At 31.8% G+C, this 19,116-nt stretch overlaps 1 protein-coding gene across 5 annotated transcripts in view; it reads right to left on the minus strand.

Annotated features, from left to right (window-relative positions):
- The window catches only part of LOC118188938 (gamma-aminobutyric acid receptor subunit beta-like), a 439,491-nt gene that overhangs the window by 150,438 nt on the left and 269,937 nt on the right, over positions 1-19,116 (minus strand). For all 5 annotated transcript variants that reach the window (XM_035359492.2, XM_035359468.2, XM_035359488.2 and 2 more), the window contains 2 exons: positions 2,374-2,456; positions 499-636 (listed from right to left, as the gene is read on the minus strand). In XM_035359492.2, the coding sequence (XP_035215383.1) occupies positions 499-636; positions 2,374-2,456 (221 nt within the window). The remainder of the gene's footprint in view (positions 1-498; positions 637-2,373; positions 2,457-19,116) is intronic.

Raw genomic sequence — 19,116 nt, forward strand, 5'->3', positions numbered from 1 at the left:
CGGGACCACGATTTCGATTGTAAATACAGAGAAAAATGTGTCATCCAAGCTAAAACGGGTACGTTTCCCTTTAGCATTTTACATAATTACGCAAAAAGTTAAAAAAGAGTTCATTTCTTTTGTAAAACTCTTTATAGCTTTTTATTGTGCGTGTTATTCATACTTATTAGCACTGAAAAAGAAAAACTTAAGTGAGAGAATTACGCTAATGAGCATTTTATTTGCAAATTATGCATGACATTTTTATGTAAAATTTATGAAAATGTGTAAGTTTGCTGGCTACGTATGGCTATTCATGTTACCTTGAACTTTTAAAGATAACAAATAACTTCGTTATTTAACTCGTTAAAATTTTGGGATTAAGAAAATGACTTTTTTTCTATTGAAATTTTAGATGCAGTAATTAAAACGTTAAACTTAATTTCGTGGACTACACAAAGAACAACTGTTAAGAAAAGATATACTTTTAAGAAAAGAAATTAGTTAAATGTAGTTTACCTGTCGTGAGGTGTTCTTCTTTTTGATCTTGACGATGCCCTAAAACTTTGAACTGGGGTAATTCGACATCGGTCGACATACCAATAGATTTCTCTCCGTCTCCCCATTTATAGCGAATATCCCGCATAGTATATCCAACTGTAAAACAGTTACAAACAGTTACACGGCTCACAGAAAAGGTCCGTGCATATGCATTTGAAATCATAAAATTACTTACAAAGTACTTAAAAACAATCTTAATGCTGTGAAACGCAACCTAGAGAGGTAATTAAAATTAAAGCTTTCATGGTTATACTGTATACGCTTGTGTAATGTCCGCGCTCATGTAATGTCCTCACCCCAACTTTATAGATAAAATTTATGTAAACAAAAAAGTGACCCGCGCAATGTTCGCACCTCAAAAACTAAAGGATTTCTTACCTTAAAATATATTTTTTTAACATCGTCTTTTTCGCTTTAGTCAATAACATTAATCAATAAACATCTTTAAAGAAATAATATGCATTTGTTTTTGTCTTTGGTTGGCGCCAGGATGGAAAGCAGAGACCTTCTTTGCATTCTGGTACAGCTGTTATTCAGTCATAATATCGGCGTCAGCAATCCACTCGGCAGACGCGATAATAATGAAGGCAGTCCAAACAGGTTTTCACCACACTGGCTTCCAGGAAATACTGTTTTGTAATGAAATTACTTCCTCCTTGAAGCATTCGCATATTTCAATTTTTCTCTTTTCAGTCATGGTATCATTTGGAATTCGTGGTAATTAGCAAGTAGCGTGCTTGAAATGGGAAAATACAGAAGCTATACAACGGGTTTTAAACTGAAAGTCGTAGAATTTCCGCAGCAAAATGGAAAAAGAGCAGCAGCAAGAGTATATAAGGTGGACGAAAAGTGTGTGCGCAATTGGAGCAAACAGCGTGATCAACTGGCAGCAATGAACAAAGCAAGACGTGCGTTTAGTGGTTCGAAATGTAAGTTTCCGAACTTCGAAAAAAGGTAGTTGCATATGTTCGTGATATGCGTGCTCAAGGGTACGCAGTAACGCGGGAACTGTGCTAAATAAGAGCACTTGCTGCTGCATTAGAAGAAGACATTCCTACATCGCAATTCAAGGCGAAATGGAATTTCATACAGTGCGTAAGAACATATATTTTTTTTTTAAATAATGTGTGCAAGATAGTAAAAGAACCAACGTTTATTTAATATGTATAAAACTAAATATTAAAATTGCAAGTTTTCGTTAATTTGTGCTTCAATACTGTGCTCCTGTGCGAACTAATACGCGCCGAGTGTTGATAATGCAAACGAGGTAGTTTATATTATATATGTGGATGGGAGAAAGTGAGTTAGTAAATTTTAGGTAGCTATTAGACAACTTTGATACTTTTATTACTTAAGCCATTTTCTTCTACATAGAACTTAACTCAGTTGTTTGAAATGAAATTTACACCCAAAATTACTCAGGAGAAAAGCGTGACATTTGAACAACCCGTGTAACGTCCGTACCTGCATTTTAGTGTTGTAATTTTAGTAAAAAAAGTGCGGACATTACGACGATACATATAACATTTTAGTTCTAAACGAATCTTTATTTTCAGCGAAATAGGTTCTTCTGTTGGTATTCTAGGTTGCGATTATATACAATTTTATCTGAGTCTTTATTAATAATGCAAAAAATGAATATTTAGGTTTCATGCTCGCATAAAAAAGTTATGCATTGTAAATTATAATTAATGTATTAAATTTTAAGAACAGTATTTTTTATTGTCGAATTTAAATTATTTGAAAACAAGAACTCTTCTTTATTTGCTACGTAAATAATTAGTTTTACTCAAATCTTTCTAACTTCAAAGCAGATCAGAAGATACTACTTACAACTTTCAATCTCGAGAAAACACACTTGTCTGTCCATCGGAAAGTACTGCAAATCCATAGGACATCCAGCAGTTACAGTCAATCTGAAATGGAAAGAAACTTATTGTTAAAGATGTAATAACTATCGTGCTTTTGCAATTTTACACTAGCCATATATACGCTATAATATACATACATTTCAATATGTTAGAAAAAGACAATTTATAATGCAATTATATTCAACGGACGAAAGAAACCTGACTTCATTTAAAAAATGTTTTGCAATTCTCATTATTCTGACAACGAGGATTCTAGTTTACTTTAACTATGCGTGATTAGGTTGTTTTGCATTCATACGTTTAACTTTCAGATTTGTTGTTTTTTACTCAAACGCATGGCAGACTAATTAAATTCGTATTTATTTCAACTCTAATTAGAAACAGTTGTTTTATAGGAGATAACGCAGGGTATAAAAAAAGAAGCGAATATTCTGTTATTAAGAACACTTTTTCATTTCAGGACTGTTGATTAAAATAACTGTGCCAGCTATGTTTAATACCATAAGGAAGCTGACGTTAATAAGACCTGTTTTAATTTAGGAGAATGTATCGCTGCATTAAATTTAAGTTCTTTTTTTTTGTTTTGCAAAATTAACCAGTTGAACAAAATTATATTGAACATCACCCTGTACGTTGCTTTATTTTATTAATGAGGTTTCGTTGATTTAATACATTCAAGTAACTAATATAATACACTACTGAAATAATTTTTTTATTAGAATCATAATTGTATAAATCATAAAAGTAAGGAATATTTTTCTCTGTTCATTGAATGAAACTTGTTTTTATAAGTGTTAGTGCTATTGAAATATATGAATTGAATATATTGCAATAGCACTAACTATATTGAAATACTGAATTTTTGACTCAGAACTATTGCTATTGCAATAATCAAAAATCGTTTTGTTAGGCGACACGCATGCCGGGATATCTTATCGAGGTATATAACAATTGACATATGAAGCATCTATTGTTAGCAGCAATAATGATTCAAATCTTTATAAAATTTTCACTAAGAAATGTTATAAATTACGTGTATCAGATATATCATAAGCCTGATAAACAATATGATGCAAATGTTTAAGCATTTATCAGCTAAATATAATATAAATTACATGAATTAACTACATAATAAACCTCATGAATTATATATATTATAAATTATGCTAATTAGAAATAGCATCAAAAGTAAAGGTAATAAATTACAACGAAATGCGTATATTGTTTTTAAATATCTCTGTTAATAATTCAATGTGCGATTTCAGTTCAAAAGATAAACGTTCTGTTCAATATTATGGAGCATCGAATGGCAACACCTCTAAAATGCAGCAATATGCTAGGCCATGCACATGATCAATACGCTGATAACATAATGCAGCACAACAGTGATGTAAAGAGGAGAGACTGAGATATATATATTTCCCCAAGTTTATAATAGTATTCAAAATTGATTTCAATTTTATTCAAACACGCTATTTCCATATTTTAATACATTTGCAAAAGCAGGAAAACTCGTTAAAATGGGGTATTTATTTGTGTTGTTTAAATTGTTTTAGATTCGACTGAATAGAAAATATCAACCATAAAATTACTCGTCTTAATGCACTTTGTATTACATTTCAGTGAGCAAACTATACATTAAAACTCTGCTAAAAGAAAGTGAATTAAGAATTTGCTTGAGTACTTTAAAAAAAAATTCATCTTTTCTGGAGTTGGACAATTTATGTTAAAAAGTGAATATTCTTAATCTTTTATTCTCGAAATTTAGATGCACTTGGAAAATTTACGAACTTTTTTATAATTTCTCTTCTCTTATCATCTAGTTGTCAAATATTAAAGGGAAAAGATCTTTTATAACTTATGTCGGATATTTTATAACTTATGTATAGTATGTGTCGGATTGAGAGCATGTTAAAAATGATCTTTTCATATGCTCTGTTTCCCTAACGAATTCATTTGTTCTGCAAATTAATAAGTCGTATCTATAGAAGAAAGTCATTTAGCAAGTGCGAAGCAATTATTTTAATTCTTTAATTTAATCATTCTAATTCCTGTGATTTTGGCTTCAAGAAATTTTAAAGAAACCAAAGGTTTCTTCAAATCGTGTATTTGCAATCATTAATAAATAGTAAAGTGTCATTACAAGTGATTCACAAACGAGTATTCTATAACTGATGCACATAGAATTTAGAGGTAGAAACATATTTTATTAATTGTTATTATTCTGCAATGTTTTAAAAATATTAATCGGAAACATTATAAAGCACATGGATTAGATGTATTATAAACTACATCAATTAGAAATATTATTAAGTAATAAAGGTATAAATTATACATGTACGTATCTTGCCTCAAAATATTTCAGTTAAGTAACTTTTGTGATTTGGAAGTTAAAGTCTTAACGAAATTCAAATAGTATTATTTCTGATCACTGGCAGTTTGCCAGGCAACATAGTAAATAAATGATCCTATGCTACATGGAAATAGTAACGCTTTCGAGGCCTCATGGATAATGTATGCTCTGGTTCAGTAATGTAACGTAGCGTAACGAAAAAATACTAAGCTATAAGCTATTCTATGATCAATAATTCTATATCAATAATACGTATTATTGATCAATAATATGATCAATAATACGAATAATCTTATTGTTCCAGAAAAAAAACTGTTTTGAAAATTAATTTTACTGAAGCAGCAATTAAAATACACGAGTTATTACGAAAAATTTGAAAAATAATTAATTGAATTAATGTCTTACAACCGTTACCATTTGTGATATAATCAGGTAGACGGCTAACGTTGATTTTGGTTTTTGAAATTACTTGTAACAGCAATGATGATTAACTGTGAAAGCTAAGAAGATACTTCTGCACAAGATCCATTAACAAAATATTCCACTAACATACCCAAATTATGACATGTACAACTAAGCTTTAACAGTAAATCCCCAATATTCCAAGCATTTGTTTCAAATGTCAGTGCGTGATGTGGTACACACCTACGGCGGATATAATTTACCCCATGAGAAATCTCGCCATGGGCGCATATTCTTAGAAATAGCTCAACATAATCCTTTTGTAACGAAGAAACTTGGAGACGTATGATTATAATTTATGAAGGGAAAACAGGTTAGGCCTGAAATATCATAGTAATACTATTTCAAACATATGCTTCTTCGGGATCAGAAATTCACGACATAATTTGCTGAAAGCTTAAGAGAAAATATTAACCTGAGCATTCTGCGTTTATAAAAACATCTGATACTTATTAGTTTATAGTGCAATCTTTTTGGAATTGTATTTTACGGAACACATTTCAGATATTTTCCATTTACATTCAAATTAACGTTTTCATCTTCTGCTAAGGAAAGAGAGTTGCATCTGTTTACCTAGAGATGTATTATAAGTGTATTTTTAGAGTGTTTGTGAGGTGTGCTCATACAGCATAAGATTTGTATGTAACATAATCGTAAAAACACGTTGCCAGATTGCAAACGTAGAGCAAAATAATTTATTCCAAACTGAGCCAATCTAGTAAGTGTGTAGGAGTCTAATGTAAGAAAGCTGAGGTACTTCTGCAGTGTGATTAGAGAGCAGCTGTAAAATTTCCTTATTAGATTTCTGCAAAGTTGTATTTTGTCCAATCGGTTTTCTGAAGTTAAAGAGAAGAAAAGTCTAGTTCCAAATTAAAAGAAACACCAAGCGTGAGACTTGATATATGTATGCATATGGCAGTATTAGACACAACAAATGGAAACTGCAGCTGTAAATGTAGCAGAAAGAATATAGTGGTATCCTTTCCTATGTAAAACCTTTTAATAAAAAAGAGAAACTAGAAATGCATAATTTTAATCACATTCTACAGAATAAATATTATATAGTATTTCCGATAGCAAACAAGAAGAACAAGCTAACATTGCTCTGAACCAAAAACCAAACTAATGTTTCTGTGTTAATCATCAGCAGTCAGTAAGTGCGGGAAAGTATAATTAAGATTTTGAGCGAAAACGGAACTTAACCACAGCAGTAAACTTAAAATTATCTAGCAAAACGCACATAAAAAGACAAATTATCGTTTCGAACTATAACAGATAACAAAATCTCCGGAAAATTTGTTAATTATGGCTTTTACAAATGAGATAATTTATACAGTAATATTTATTTTAATGGTGGACATTAGCATTTGACCATTACTAAAGCCAAAAGCGGTGGCCATTTTATTATGGAGGCATGTAATAGGTTGCCACCGTTGCCTCCTATGAAGAGGCAGGCAATTTACATCAATATCTTCTTCGAGATTCGAACCCGGGCACTTCGGTACGGCAGTCAGTGTCACTAACCACGTTCTCATCTATACAGTAATATAGAAATATTTTAAATTTTTCATAGTTTACACTTTTTTATAAATGGTACAAATTTTTACGTGTCATTTCCGTAGAAAGGAAATTTTACTAAAGTGGTTCCCACTTCCTACACAGATAGATTTACTTGTTTGTTTAATGTATTATAGCAAAGTACGTAAATGTTAGATGGAGGAGAGGCGATGCCTTTGTGGAGGAGTACTTTATAAAGCCAATGCATTCTCGAGATCTTAAAATACGAGTGTTCAATAGGCTTACTCCATTTTAGATATTTCGTGAAAAGTTAAGCAAATATATCCGAAATCTGAATTACCTGAATACCTTATTTTTTTTGGTTTTATTTTATTTTTTTTGGCAGTTGAAACGTCTACAGTTTAGCCTACCACTTTCGTGTTCGCGACCATTTGTTAATTACACTACCTATGTTGCGATTACAGGGTTATCACCCACATGGCCTGACAAGTGTTGTTAGTTAACGAGACATGATGCCTTTGATTTTTCATTCATTTGGAATGATAGACTGCCACTTCAAGGTAAAATTTTTCAATATGACATAAAATATTTTATTTACCTTTTAAATAAAAGCAATACTTTGCTAAGTAAGGATAAAAGGAAAGGAAACAAGAAAACACGAAATTAAAAGAAATACACATAATTTCTTAATAATTTATACCTTTCATTTTGTAGTATTACGTCTAAATGATCTAAATTAAGATAAATTTTATTTATGTGCTTTAGAATGCAGCCTACTGATAATTTTTATAAACATTACCCCGTTTGCTTAACTAATGAAAGGCGTTTTTAATTTTACATATTACGTACCTTGGTACGTTTGCCTGACGCTTAGAGTGTAGTGTTCAATTTTATTTCAGTTATCTAAAGTGATAGCTTGAAGTAAAGTTATATAAATGAAATTATCAAAACGTATAATGAAAGTTCGTAATAAAGTAATTTAAATGCATGAGTATTTAGAAAAATAGCAGCTTGTTACAGACATGAAACTAAACAATGATTTCAAAGACTAATTACCTGCTACAAAAATATAAATTAATCTAGGTCTATTATCAAATAATTTGCAATCTATTAATTTGTTTATTTTTATTTTATTGTATATTATTCCAATTCCTTTTTTGATTCTTATTTCTTATTTTGAAATAAAATAGTGATGATCCTGCAGCTCTTACAGTTGATTAAGCAAACTAATCAAAGGTCTCGCAAAAGTAAATTTTTTTCCAGTTCTATCATTTCTGCTTTCAGTTTCGTAAGCGGAATTTTTTTGCTGTTTCTACTCACCGCTTGCACTTGTAGTTTAACTTAAAGATAATGAATAATGGAATCACCACGGAATATATGACATAACCCTAGTTTGTTAAAACGTTATGGAAAATATATGAATCTTCCATTGAAAATAAATTAGTTTCAAAAGACGTATTCTAAAGTAATGGATTGTTTGAAATGTTTAAAATATTTTCCAGGGGTATAGGATTGTTTGTTAAAAGTCTTTTAAACATTTACAGAAGGTAAAGAATTTAAGTCATAAAAATGTAAATAAATAAGCTTCTAATAATACATCTGCTAGAAACTTAAGAATTTATATTTTATCTCTCGTATGGCACATTTTAATATGTTTTATTTCTTGGCTATTTTGATTTTTATAGTAAAATTTGTACAGCAGATTCATGAAACCTTCAACTAATAATAAACTATTCTATTGAAATCATAATTCCAAAACAGATCAACTTGACCATGAGAAATAATATTGAGATATCTCGCGGTTCTTATTGGCATGCTGATAGATACACGTTTTTTTTTCGAGTGATTGTACAGTAGTTACCTTGTGATCAAATTCTCGCAAGTAGAAATGTGTTATAAATTAATACTGTATATTATGCATAACAAATGATACGGAACAGAAACTACTGTCTTCATTTATTCGGATTCTTTTGACAGTAATTTCTCCTAAAAAGTTACCACTAAATCTCCTTTTTTTTTCTCAGTAAGGAATACTCTGAATTACCGAGATCCTTCTTGCAGATGTATGTCGTATTAGCTTACATTTACACATATTTCGAATTATTCTGCTCTGATTTAAGTTCTACGTGTCAGTTCTTATAAAAGTCTTCTAATTCACACAGGTTCTCGGATTAAGAGATCAGAGAGGCTACAGAATTTATGAGCTCGTTTGATCAAATTGTCGCTATAAGAGACAGGCGGTGAAAATGCTTTCTTGAGTGATATGGTGTTCAAATACTATGTTATTTTGTGAACTGAACTTTAAGAAACAAGTTTCAGCATATTATTACGAAAATTGCTCTTCTCCAATATAAACAGATTTAACATGCAGGGTTATTCATAAGTCCGTTAAATATTTTAAAAACTCATAACAAACAAAATACTCAAACAAAATACTTTTACTATACTGAACTAAAATATTTGGAGTTTTTACTCTACCTATTTTACAACACTCAATCTGCCAATCTGTGCTGGCATAGTAAAAATCTCTGTTTCCCCGGGAGAATTTACTTGGATACATTGGAAAGCTGGCCATTATTGAACGAAAATACTGATGATCACCTCTCTCAAGAAAATGGTTTTTCTACTTTATGCTACCTAGATTATGATCGAGATCATTTGTGATTTCTAGATCTTAGTTAAAATTTTCCACAACGACAGAGACAGTTTGTGAGAGTATCGAAACCAAAATTTAACACTAACATTGACAGCATGAGGAAATCATGCACCATGGTTTTCGGACTAAATCCCATATGACGTTTTCTTACGAAGGATTTGTCACCGTTTGTACTGTCTTTGTTTTTCTATTTCCCAGCAGTCTTATAGGTTTGTTTCTGTATCATGAAGCTGTGGCTCTGATTGATTTGGTATATTGGCATGGGAATGGAACAAAATAAATTGCTGCATAGATGCCCATCGTGTCGGAAAAGGATGAGAAATAGAGTATCTGGGAAATATGTAAATATATTTGATAAACTTTTTATTTATCATAAACTTGTCGGTTGTGTAGTGCATTTGTTGTGAATTTTTAAAATGTTACATGCACTATTAATAATCACCTTGGATAAATTACTTTTATTTTTGGTAAGCTCTTAGATGTTCAGTTTTTCGTGATTGATTAAATACGATTTTACTGCTGGAAACAAAAACGTTGTTGTAGAACAGCGGTGCCCAAACTTTGGCCTCTCGCGAGTACATTTCCAAAACTTCAACATTTTTGTTAACTATATTTCCAGTCTTATGTGATATATCTGAAATATTAATTTCGGGAAATGGGTTTGAGGTGAATAATAATATTGGTTGAACTTTATGGAAATCAGAGAAGCGGAGTTCAAAATTTAGTGCATTTAGGTTTTCCGAGTATTTCTCTGTTTCATTTGCCTTGCGGTTATTAATATTGCTTGATAAACTCTGAAAATGGGTGAAATTGTTTTCTTCCATCTGATTTATCCACAAATTTAACTTTATCTGAAAAGCAGTTATAGTCCCAGTCAATTGAAAAAGGGTTTTTTCTTTTCCCTGGAGATCTTCGTTCAGTTTGTTCAGTTTAGCTGTAATATCTGTGAGAAAATACAGATCGGATAACCAATTATTATCGTCCAATATTATCGTCCGTTTCCGGATTCCCAAAACTGATTTATTGGCGAAAGAAGTTCTACAAATCGTTGAAGTACTTTTCCCTTGCTGAGCCATCTAACATCGGAATGAAGCAATAAGATCCCATGTTCGTTATCATCAGTCAGCAGAACTAATGTATTCTTAAGACGCCCCTGTATGGCCATGCACAATTACATAAAATTCCATGAGGCTCCAGGGAGTTGCTGCCACTAGATAAGGGAGGGCGTGGAATATATGCCTGTTTATCTCCGTTAAACTCCAGGCGTCCCCGTCCTCCGTCACCTGTCACCTATCATCAGTCAGCAATCAATTATTTTATAAAGTCTTGTAATATATCTCTTATGATTATAAATGCTTACCATAATTTAACAATTAAGAAATATAAATGAATAGTTATTTTTAAAATATTTTTTGTTCATAGTACCTAATCGAGCACATACAAAGCGATCGGCGAGCACAGTTGTGTCCGCGAGCACAAGGTTGGGCACCGCTATTGTAGAATATCAGAATGTTTTGCTTTTACGTAAGATGTGGGGAATATAAATTGGTTTAATCTATTCTTACTCCTTAAACCATCTCGCTGGCTAGACGTTGTAAGTCTATTTCAGAATCGAAAACATGCGTGTAGAACTTCCCTAAAGATCAATAAGAATAATACAGAGATGAAAACTTGATCCTGAAGTACCTTTCGTCTCTGAGCGTTATTTTCCTTGTAACGAAAATCTCAGATTTAGACATCAAAATTAATTACTCTTACATCTTGACAGAAATAGTATTAAATTTTAAGGTCACGAAAGCTGTAGTTACGAAAGGTTGCTGCCTAGTACTTAGTGCCGGGTTGCATTTAAAAGATACCTTCAAATTTAGAAGTATTTTACAGTTTTTCTTTTCAGTGTTCGTTGTGTCACTTTTTTATGTTATTAGTTTTGAAACAAGGTAGCGGAGAAATTGCAAATTTTATTTGTCTCTTTGAATATAGTCAAATTTGAAGTTCGTCTTATTGAAGTAAAAGAAAAGATTTCTTGAAAATTACTAATGACTTATTTCGATGCAGCTTTCCGAGAAATAAAAGCATAGTGATTATAAATTGTAATCCGTTTCATTTACTGTGTTTTGGAAACTGAATTGAGAAGTCTATTTCATTTACACTTTCTTTACTTCCATTACATCAGCCAATAATAACATAATTGCATCCTTTCTCTTTTAGCCATTGCAAGGAAGCATTTTTCTGCGTCCGCAGGAGAATCAAATTGAGCGCTTTGTTCACAGTAAGAGACATATGCAATCGATTAGCTTGATTATCTAGGGTCCCGTATTTCGGAAGGCTGCCATAAACAAATCTTTCATAAAAGGGAATTTAACCAACTTTGGATGTCTTTCTAACGTTGTTGCCTAGTGATTAAACATAGTGAAGATGCCACTAAGTTTGTTCTTCATTTAAATTTATTTAACTATAACATTTAACCAATTTATATTCTTTTATAGCCACATTCGAGATTAGAAGTTGAGGTATAACCTTGCAAAATTAACATGATACACTTCAAAAATTAGTTTTTCGTTTTTCAGTTATCTAAGACTAGTTCTATGAAATCTTGGTATGGCAAATGTAAATTACGTCGGAAACTTCATCATTAATTGATAATAATAAATATTTCAAAGTTATGAAATTCCGTAACTCGCAAAGAAACTTTTGAGAGTATCAGTTTCTCGCTATTAATCCCATAGTTAAGAAATCATCTGTTAAATATCGAGAACTGGAAGCCAGCCTTCCTGTTTTTCTTTTAATTGCTTTAAATTCCATGAAATTTAATGGTGTTATTAATATCTCGTATTATTTTGTGCATAATTTCGTTTATTAAATATTTGAATGAGAATTTAAGATTTTTACGCTATACATTATAAAGTAAGATAAATAGAATTAAAAAAAGTAATTGTACAACTCTTTTGTTATTGTTGTAAAAATATTTTCTGATCTTGCATGACTAAGCATGAGATTTCTGTTCCCTGTGTATAAGAAATATAATTAGATATTTACATGGAAGACAGTTGCGGAAATAGGGTAAAAAATCTTGCAGCTGTAATTTGAAATTTCTAAATTGCCTTCACTCTACTAGTAACATTTGCCCCAGTGAATAAATAGTGCAGTGACAGACAACTTTCTCAACCTCGAAAATCTTTGAATGTTATGATGTAATGGAGTTTCTCATTGTTGAGGTGATCTAGTATATTTTACGTGAACTGTTATTACGCACTTTTGTAATTAAATGTTTATAATTCAAAGAAGATCTACGATTTGATATATAGACAAATATTAGATATTTGACAAGTAATTTAATTTTTACAAATGTAAGTTTATAAATAAGGTAGTTTCAAGGAGCGTTTAAAAATATTTAAAATTAAAAGATATCTTAATTACGATGATCAAAGATTTTATGTCGGAAGAGCAGCTTTTCATAGGGTTCATCTACTACGAAAATAAAAATTATAATAATTGCTACCTCAGATCTAATAACAGTGCCAACACTAATTTATTTCTTCTCTAAAACTCTTCAGAGGAATAAATTCTCCGATTCAAGATACTAATTTGTTTATTAATCATTTCTGTGAGTTTGAGTTGTTTCTGGGAATCATTTCTGTGAGTTTCCAATTAGGAGAATTTGAGGAAGAAGTACATATCTTGTCTCTTCTCTGTTAAATTTTTTAATAAATATAAAAGTAGTTTTTACTGCCACTTGTTACTGGAGAAGATGTTTTTAATATTTATATTATTCTCCTAAGCAGCTTGCAAATGAAATAAATAATTCATAAAGAAAAGAGCTTATAAATACTACCGCATAAGCTTATAAGGTATTTTCCTTCCTTTCCGCATGCCTTCGTGGTGTAATTAGAAGCATACTCGAAGAGTATTCGAGAGGTTTAGGGTTCGAGTCCCAGAGAGCGCATTGCACACTTTTCATGTCTCCTGCTTTAAAATAACCTAATAACTGTACGTGGCGCCCAAACTAAAATGATGGTGGACTATAATACGTCATCATCAATATCACACGTCACCACACGATTGGGTCCCGTCATCCCCAGTCGCTCTTTAAAAGGGGTATATATATATATAGTATAAAGGAGATATATATATATAGTATATATAAAGTATTTTTTCCTCCTTCCAGCATGCCTTCATGGTGTACCGGTAACACATTTGAAACGTGTTCGACAGGTCCAAGTTCGGCTCCTGGCGAAACCATTGTACATTTTTCATACCTCTTGCTTCAAAAAACCTAATGACTCTGCAAGCTTTATTGCAGTGCGAATGAAAAGTTACATACTGTTTTTGGAAGAGTATTGTTCGAAATCATATACGTCGCTCTAATATTATTTTTGAGGACATTATTCAATGTAGTGTGTTCAAATATGTAAGTGTATATAACTTTCATACTGCATGGCTGCATCATGCTTTTAAATGTATCGTGTAGTTCCTTTTCGAAAATCTTTCACAAAGGCCTCTCTCCTTTTAGGCAGATATCCTTGGAGTGCTTTGCCATAATCAAATAAACCAAAGATATAAAGTCAGTGGTGGCTTTCCTAAAATTAATGTAACTGAATTTTCAATGTGAAATTTCAAATGAAAAATGAATGTAACATGATTATCACTCTTCAAAAAACGTTTCCAGAAATAAGTCAAAAGGGGATTTTGTATATGCTTCAAACGTTTATGTGAACTTTTTTAAAGAATAAAACTTAGCTTTGAATTTTTAGTTTAACCGAAGATTGTGAACTAAAAAGGTGTGCTTTACAATTACAGAAAAGTTGCTCAGGATGACAACTGCAGACACAATGAATCCTTAAAACACAGTTTGAAGAGAAAAAGAGTCCATGAAAGGAGTAAATCTAAGTATTTAAGACCACTAAAATTTTTTCTGCTGTGAAAGTGTGAGGTAAATGAATGTTATACGTATGAACAGGCAAAATAAAGACTAAACTCATAGTCGAGTTAAATAATTTCTTTATAGGTTAGTTTCTTGAGATCATATAATAAGCAATTTTATTTAAGATGTGTAAATTTGAATACTTTCAATGCTCTTAAAAAGAAGTATCAGTAATGAATCTACCTTTACGTCACGCCACAAATCACAGCCATAAATAATTTCATGACATACTACGGAGGGACATTTTTGTTTAAACATTAGTAATTTCTTTTATTTCATAGTAGGCATTCAGTTAATGAAATCGTTTTTTCAAAGATTTTGTATTGTATTTCATAAGAAATTCAACTATGCATTTATCTCAGAAAGTCTTTTTACGCGGTCACAAGGACGAAATATACGAAACAAACCGAATTAAAATACCTAATACATACACTCTTACAGTAATGGTATTTTACGTATATCGCATCTATGAACTAAATTGTCAGACTGACAGAGGGAAATTGCTTTTAATTTTTGAACACTGTTTATACTGAGATATGATGCATAAACATGCGTAATTAATACAAAACTAAAATTAATTATACATAAAAGAATTATAGACTGCGTGTAGCTATATAAATAATAATAACTTAACAAGAAGAAACGTTCTAAGTATTAATGTAAATATCTACGACATTCATTTTTGAGAGTTAACACATATGTTCTTATTTCAGTGCGATACTTCAGCGTTCAGTTCTTTCATTGCATATGTGGTTTATTCAATGAGATACTTTGGATTTCTCAGGGCACAACTTTTGTTATATCTAGACCTATGGTAGAAAGATCTACATGCAGTATATGATCAAGATTTTTCAATGATGATCTTTTTAAATTATTGATAATGAGCATTAGAAAAACTTCAGTCATGTATACTATAGAAATGGTAAAAGAATGTTTAGAGCTTCTTTATGGGTGGGTGGAAACTCCGTTTTTTGCAGTTTTCCATAACTGACATAATGAAATATTCTTAATCTCAACTTCATGGACACGACCACTTTTTAAGTGTAATAATTGCTCCTCTTCTTTTACTGTTTGGATTTCGAAGTGGATTCGAAATGCTTTCGAATTTCTTTGTCTTCTTAAATTGACAGTAGTCAGGAAGATTTCTCATAAGCATGCATAGTTGCTGATCTATAAGTCCAGCAGTTTCCTTTTTAGAATTCTAACTCCAACACTAACTAAACATTTCAAGAGAACCATTTTCTTCACATTCTTTTCAGCTAAACGCTGCGTTTGAAACTATAAATTTTATCAGTGAAGCTTAATATATTCTAAAGTGATCCTTGTGTTTTTCGTCTAAGTTCATTTAATTATTTAAATGCTATGGAAACGTGTCAGCTACAAAGGTCCTTCTTTGCACTCAGTAATTTGTCTTCCAACTTTGAATACTAATTTGAATACTAAGAGTTATTCTTAAAAATACGTTTATTTCTTCTTTCAGCTTATAAACTCTGGACAAATTTTTATAATTTGTCAATAGTTTTTATAATATCATTAAGTGTGAAGTTTAATTATAAAGGTAAACTATTTGACATCATAACTTCTCTATGAATAAAGCAGTGTGTAATTGGAACATCAAGGTTTTTATATCAAGCTTCGGAAGCTATAAGCCTCTGATACTTCCTGTGATCGCGTACATAAACGTACGAAATTATTCCATTCTGAAGTTCTTTTCAGAATAAAAAATGCTCTTTCAACCCTTTCGTATTAGAAATTGGAACAAGCGCAATTAGCTGACAGCAGTTGCTAACATCTGTTGTTTCATCAACCTGCATGGGAAATTTATTTAGCTTTAAAAATGTTCTCGATTAGTTATGCTAATTGACCTGTCTTCAGTGCGACAGCTGAGCGTTTTATTTGAAAAGCTGTACTTTTCAGTTTCTTTTATTTCATCTATTCCAAACATATTTTTGACAATTTCTACACGAGCTCTAAAATGAGTGATTTGGCAATTGCGTGAGGCTTTTTGGCTTTAGCTATCGATTTCGCGACTTTGTAACTTCTTTCTACAGCTCGATTAAATACTGCTATGGCTGATGTTATGAACTAACTTCGGATTTGATGTTCAGTTTGCTGGTGTTTAACATAGTTAAAGTTCTATGTACGAAGGGATGCTTGGCAGAAAGGTATCAGTGCAGTTTGCATGACACTTTTCCAAACATATGAGACACAAAGGCACAGGAAATATATTGGAGCATACGGAAAGAAATTCAATGTAATCCTCTCTATATAGCCTAAGATTATAAATAAAATAAAAAAATATGCTTTAAACGTTTCCTTTGACTCTCTTTCTTAGGCTCACCCATATAATGGATTTCCTTATTTTTTTATTTGCTCACTATTGCTAGTGACTAAAAATTAGATTCAGAGCAATTAAATTATATAAAAAGTGAAAAAATAAACAAGCCATTGAATAAAAAGATTTAAATTATAAGAAGTCAAAAACACTTTGTTTTAATGGAGGCAAAATGCAGAAACGCGCAAACCTGTGTTATAAAAATACCAATTAATGGTAGAAAGTCTACGTTTACCAAGATTAAGCTGTACAAAATACGCATTAATCACTTCGTAACTCATAATGTTAGCGTCTATTGCTCAAAAATATATCAGTTGCTTTTTACTGCCGAAAAAAATACATTGCGAAAATTTGGTCAACTATTAGAAAAAAATGACTCGAGTGATTATTCAATCATGGGAAGGTACTTTTTATTGTATGGCCATTATGAAACAGCTAAATTTTACAGATAGACAGTAACATGAAAAACATTTTAGTAGGAAATAGTAAAAATTCGACTGATACTGAAAACCTATCACACAAGTCAGAACATAAATTCAGGAAAAATTCGCAATAAGACATTTTCCCAAAAAAGCGTCATTTACTGTTGCGAATTCAAGTGGATTGAAGCTGTAGAGTGACATCAACTTCTAGAATGTATGAGAATCAGAGTTAGTCTTTAGTATGGAACGTAAAAGAGCGTTTAGTTGTTGTGTGTTCTTTTATGTGATTCCTGTGCTTTGATAAAAATGTTTCCATATATTTTAGAGTGACTTTCTTAGTCTTTCTGGACTTTACAAAACGCCCCGCATCATACAAATGCGAACCTGTGAATTAAATTTTGGCTTATTGTTCTCAACATAAGAACGTGACTGCTTCCAGGAGGTGGAACTGCTTCCAGGGTATTTTGAATGTTCAGGATGAGAAAGGTCATTCCGAAATACGTGGAAAGACTTTATTGAAGCATATGAAGAACACACAAGGACAGACACAACAACGAAACGTAATTCGGCGTTCCGTACCAAAGACTAACTTTGATTCTCATACATTCTAGAAGTTGACGTCACTCTATTCCATCTTCAATTCACTTCACTTCGTAACATATACACACCACTTAACAATACTAAACATTTACTCGAACGCAGTTCTTATAAAAATAATACGCTTTTATAATACTTAGCTGGTACTCTCACAACAACAGACTAATGGAACTGAAGAAACGACATAATACGTTGAGTCTTAATTGCAAAATGTGACGGAGGGAATTGTAGAGTCATTAGGATTTTTGGAGCAGGAAGACGTGAAAAATGAGCAATACGCTCACCGGGAATCGAACCTCAGACCGCCGAGAAAGCTGACCGCGCCGAGAGGGCTGACCGTTACACCAAGAAAGGAATGCTAAGAAGGAGGGAGAAATGCCTTATATAACCCTTTTAAAGAACAATTGAGAATTAAGGGACCCAGTCGCCAAATCCTGGCGGTGGAGAATCATCATCCACCACCCTGTTTTAGTGTGCGTGCCACTGTAGAGATATTAGAATTTTTTTGGAAGCAGAAGATACGAAAGTTGAGCAATGCTCTCACCGGGATTCGAACCTCGGACTTTTCGAATATGAGTTGAGCGTACTGACCGTTACACCACGAAGGCATGCTAAGAAGGAGAAATACCTTATAAAGTAATTAAAGGAATGGCGGCTGTGACAATCTGGAAAGTCGCCTTTAGATGTGCGTGACTAGAAAAGAGTTACTAATGCGGAAAGAGAACCACTCGGCTGCTTAATCCTCCGGTACCGTTTTTCCACAATCAAGAAGTTCTGGTTAAATTTTCACGGCACATTTTTAGGTCTTTTAATCCCCGGCACATAGGTTATGAAGCTCTGCATTACGACACACTAATCTGAAATGCAAGAAAAATATCCCAGCGTATTAACTGAGCATATAGTAGCAATGCTTTCTAGTTCTGGTTTTATTTCACTATCTCTCTGAGAATTACATTTCAGTATTTTCAGTTATAAAGCCGTTTCACATCACGGCTTAGTATCTTTTTCCTACAGGTATATTATACTTCAGATCGTTGAATAAAATGCACAGTTTAAAGAATCAAAGAGAAAATTTAAATTACATTTATCAAAATCAATGCATTTAACGTTCATTAAGCATTTTGGAAATAAAATTTTTATAATCTTATATATTATACCAGAATGCCAAAATGAATTTTGTTTTGAATTTTGAAAAATAATTCAATTAAACTTTACATAATAATAAGAAAGGATCTCAAGAAATCTTTGCTGAAGCTCTATTCAAAAAGGTTTTCTTTCTCCAGTCCTTTTAAGTTTCCTGTCATGCTTTGTAATACATTGCAATTGTATAATTAACGACGAGCTCCATAAAATAGCTTCTAAAATATCTATCTATATTTCTATAAAATAAGTGCTCAGTTTAATGATATGATTAAAATATGAATTCAGATATCTGAAATTC

The sequence above is a fragment of the Stegodyphus dumicola genome, chromosome X1 (genome assembly GCF_044657685.1).
Source record: "Stegodyphus dumicola isolate Sdum_Otavi_A_Nest chromosome X1, ASM4465768v1".
In the NCBI taxonomy this organism is placed as follows: Eukaryota; Metazoa; Arthropoda; class Arachnida; order Araneae; family Eresidae; genus Stegodyphus; species Stegodyphus dumicola.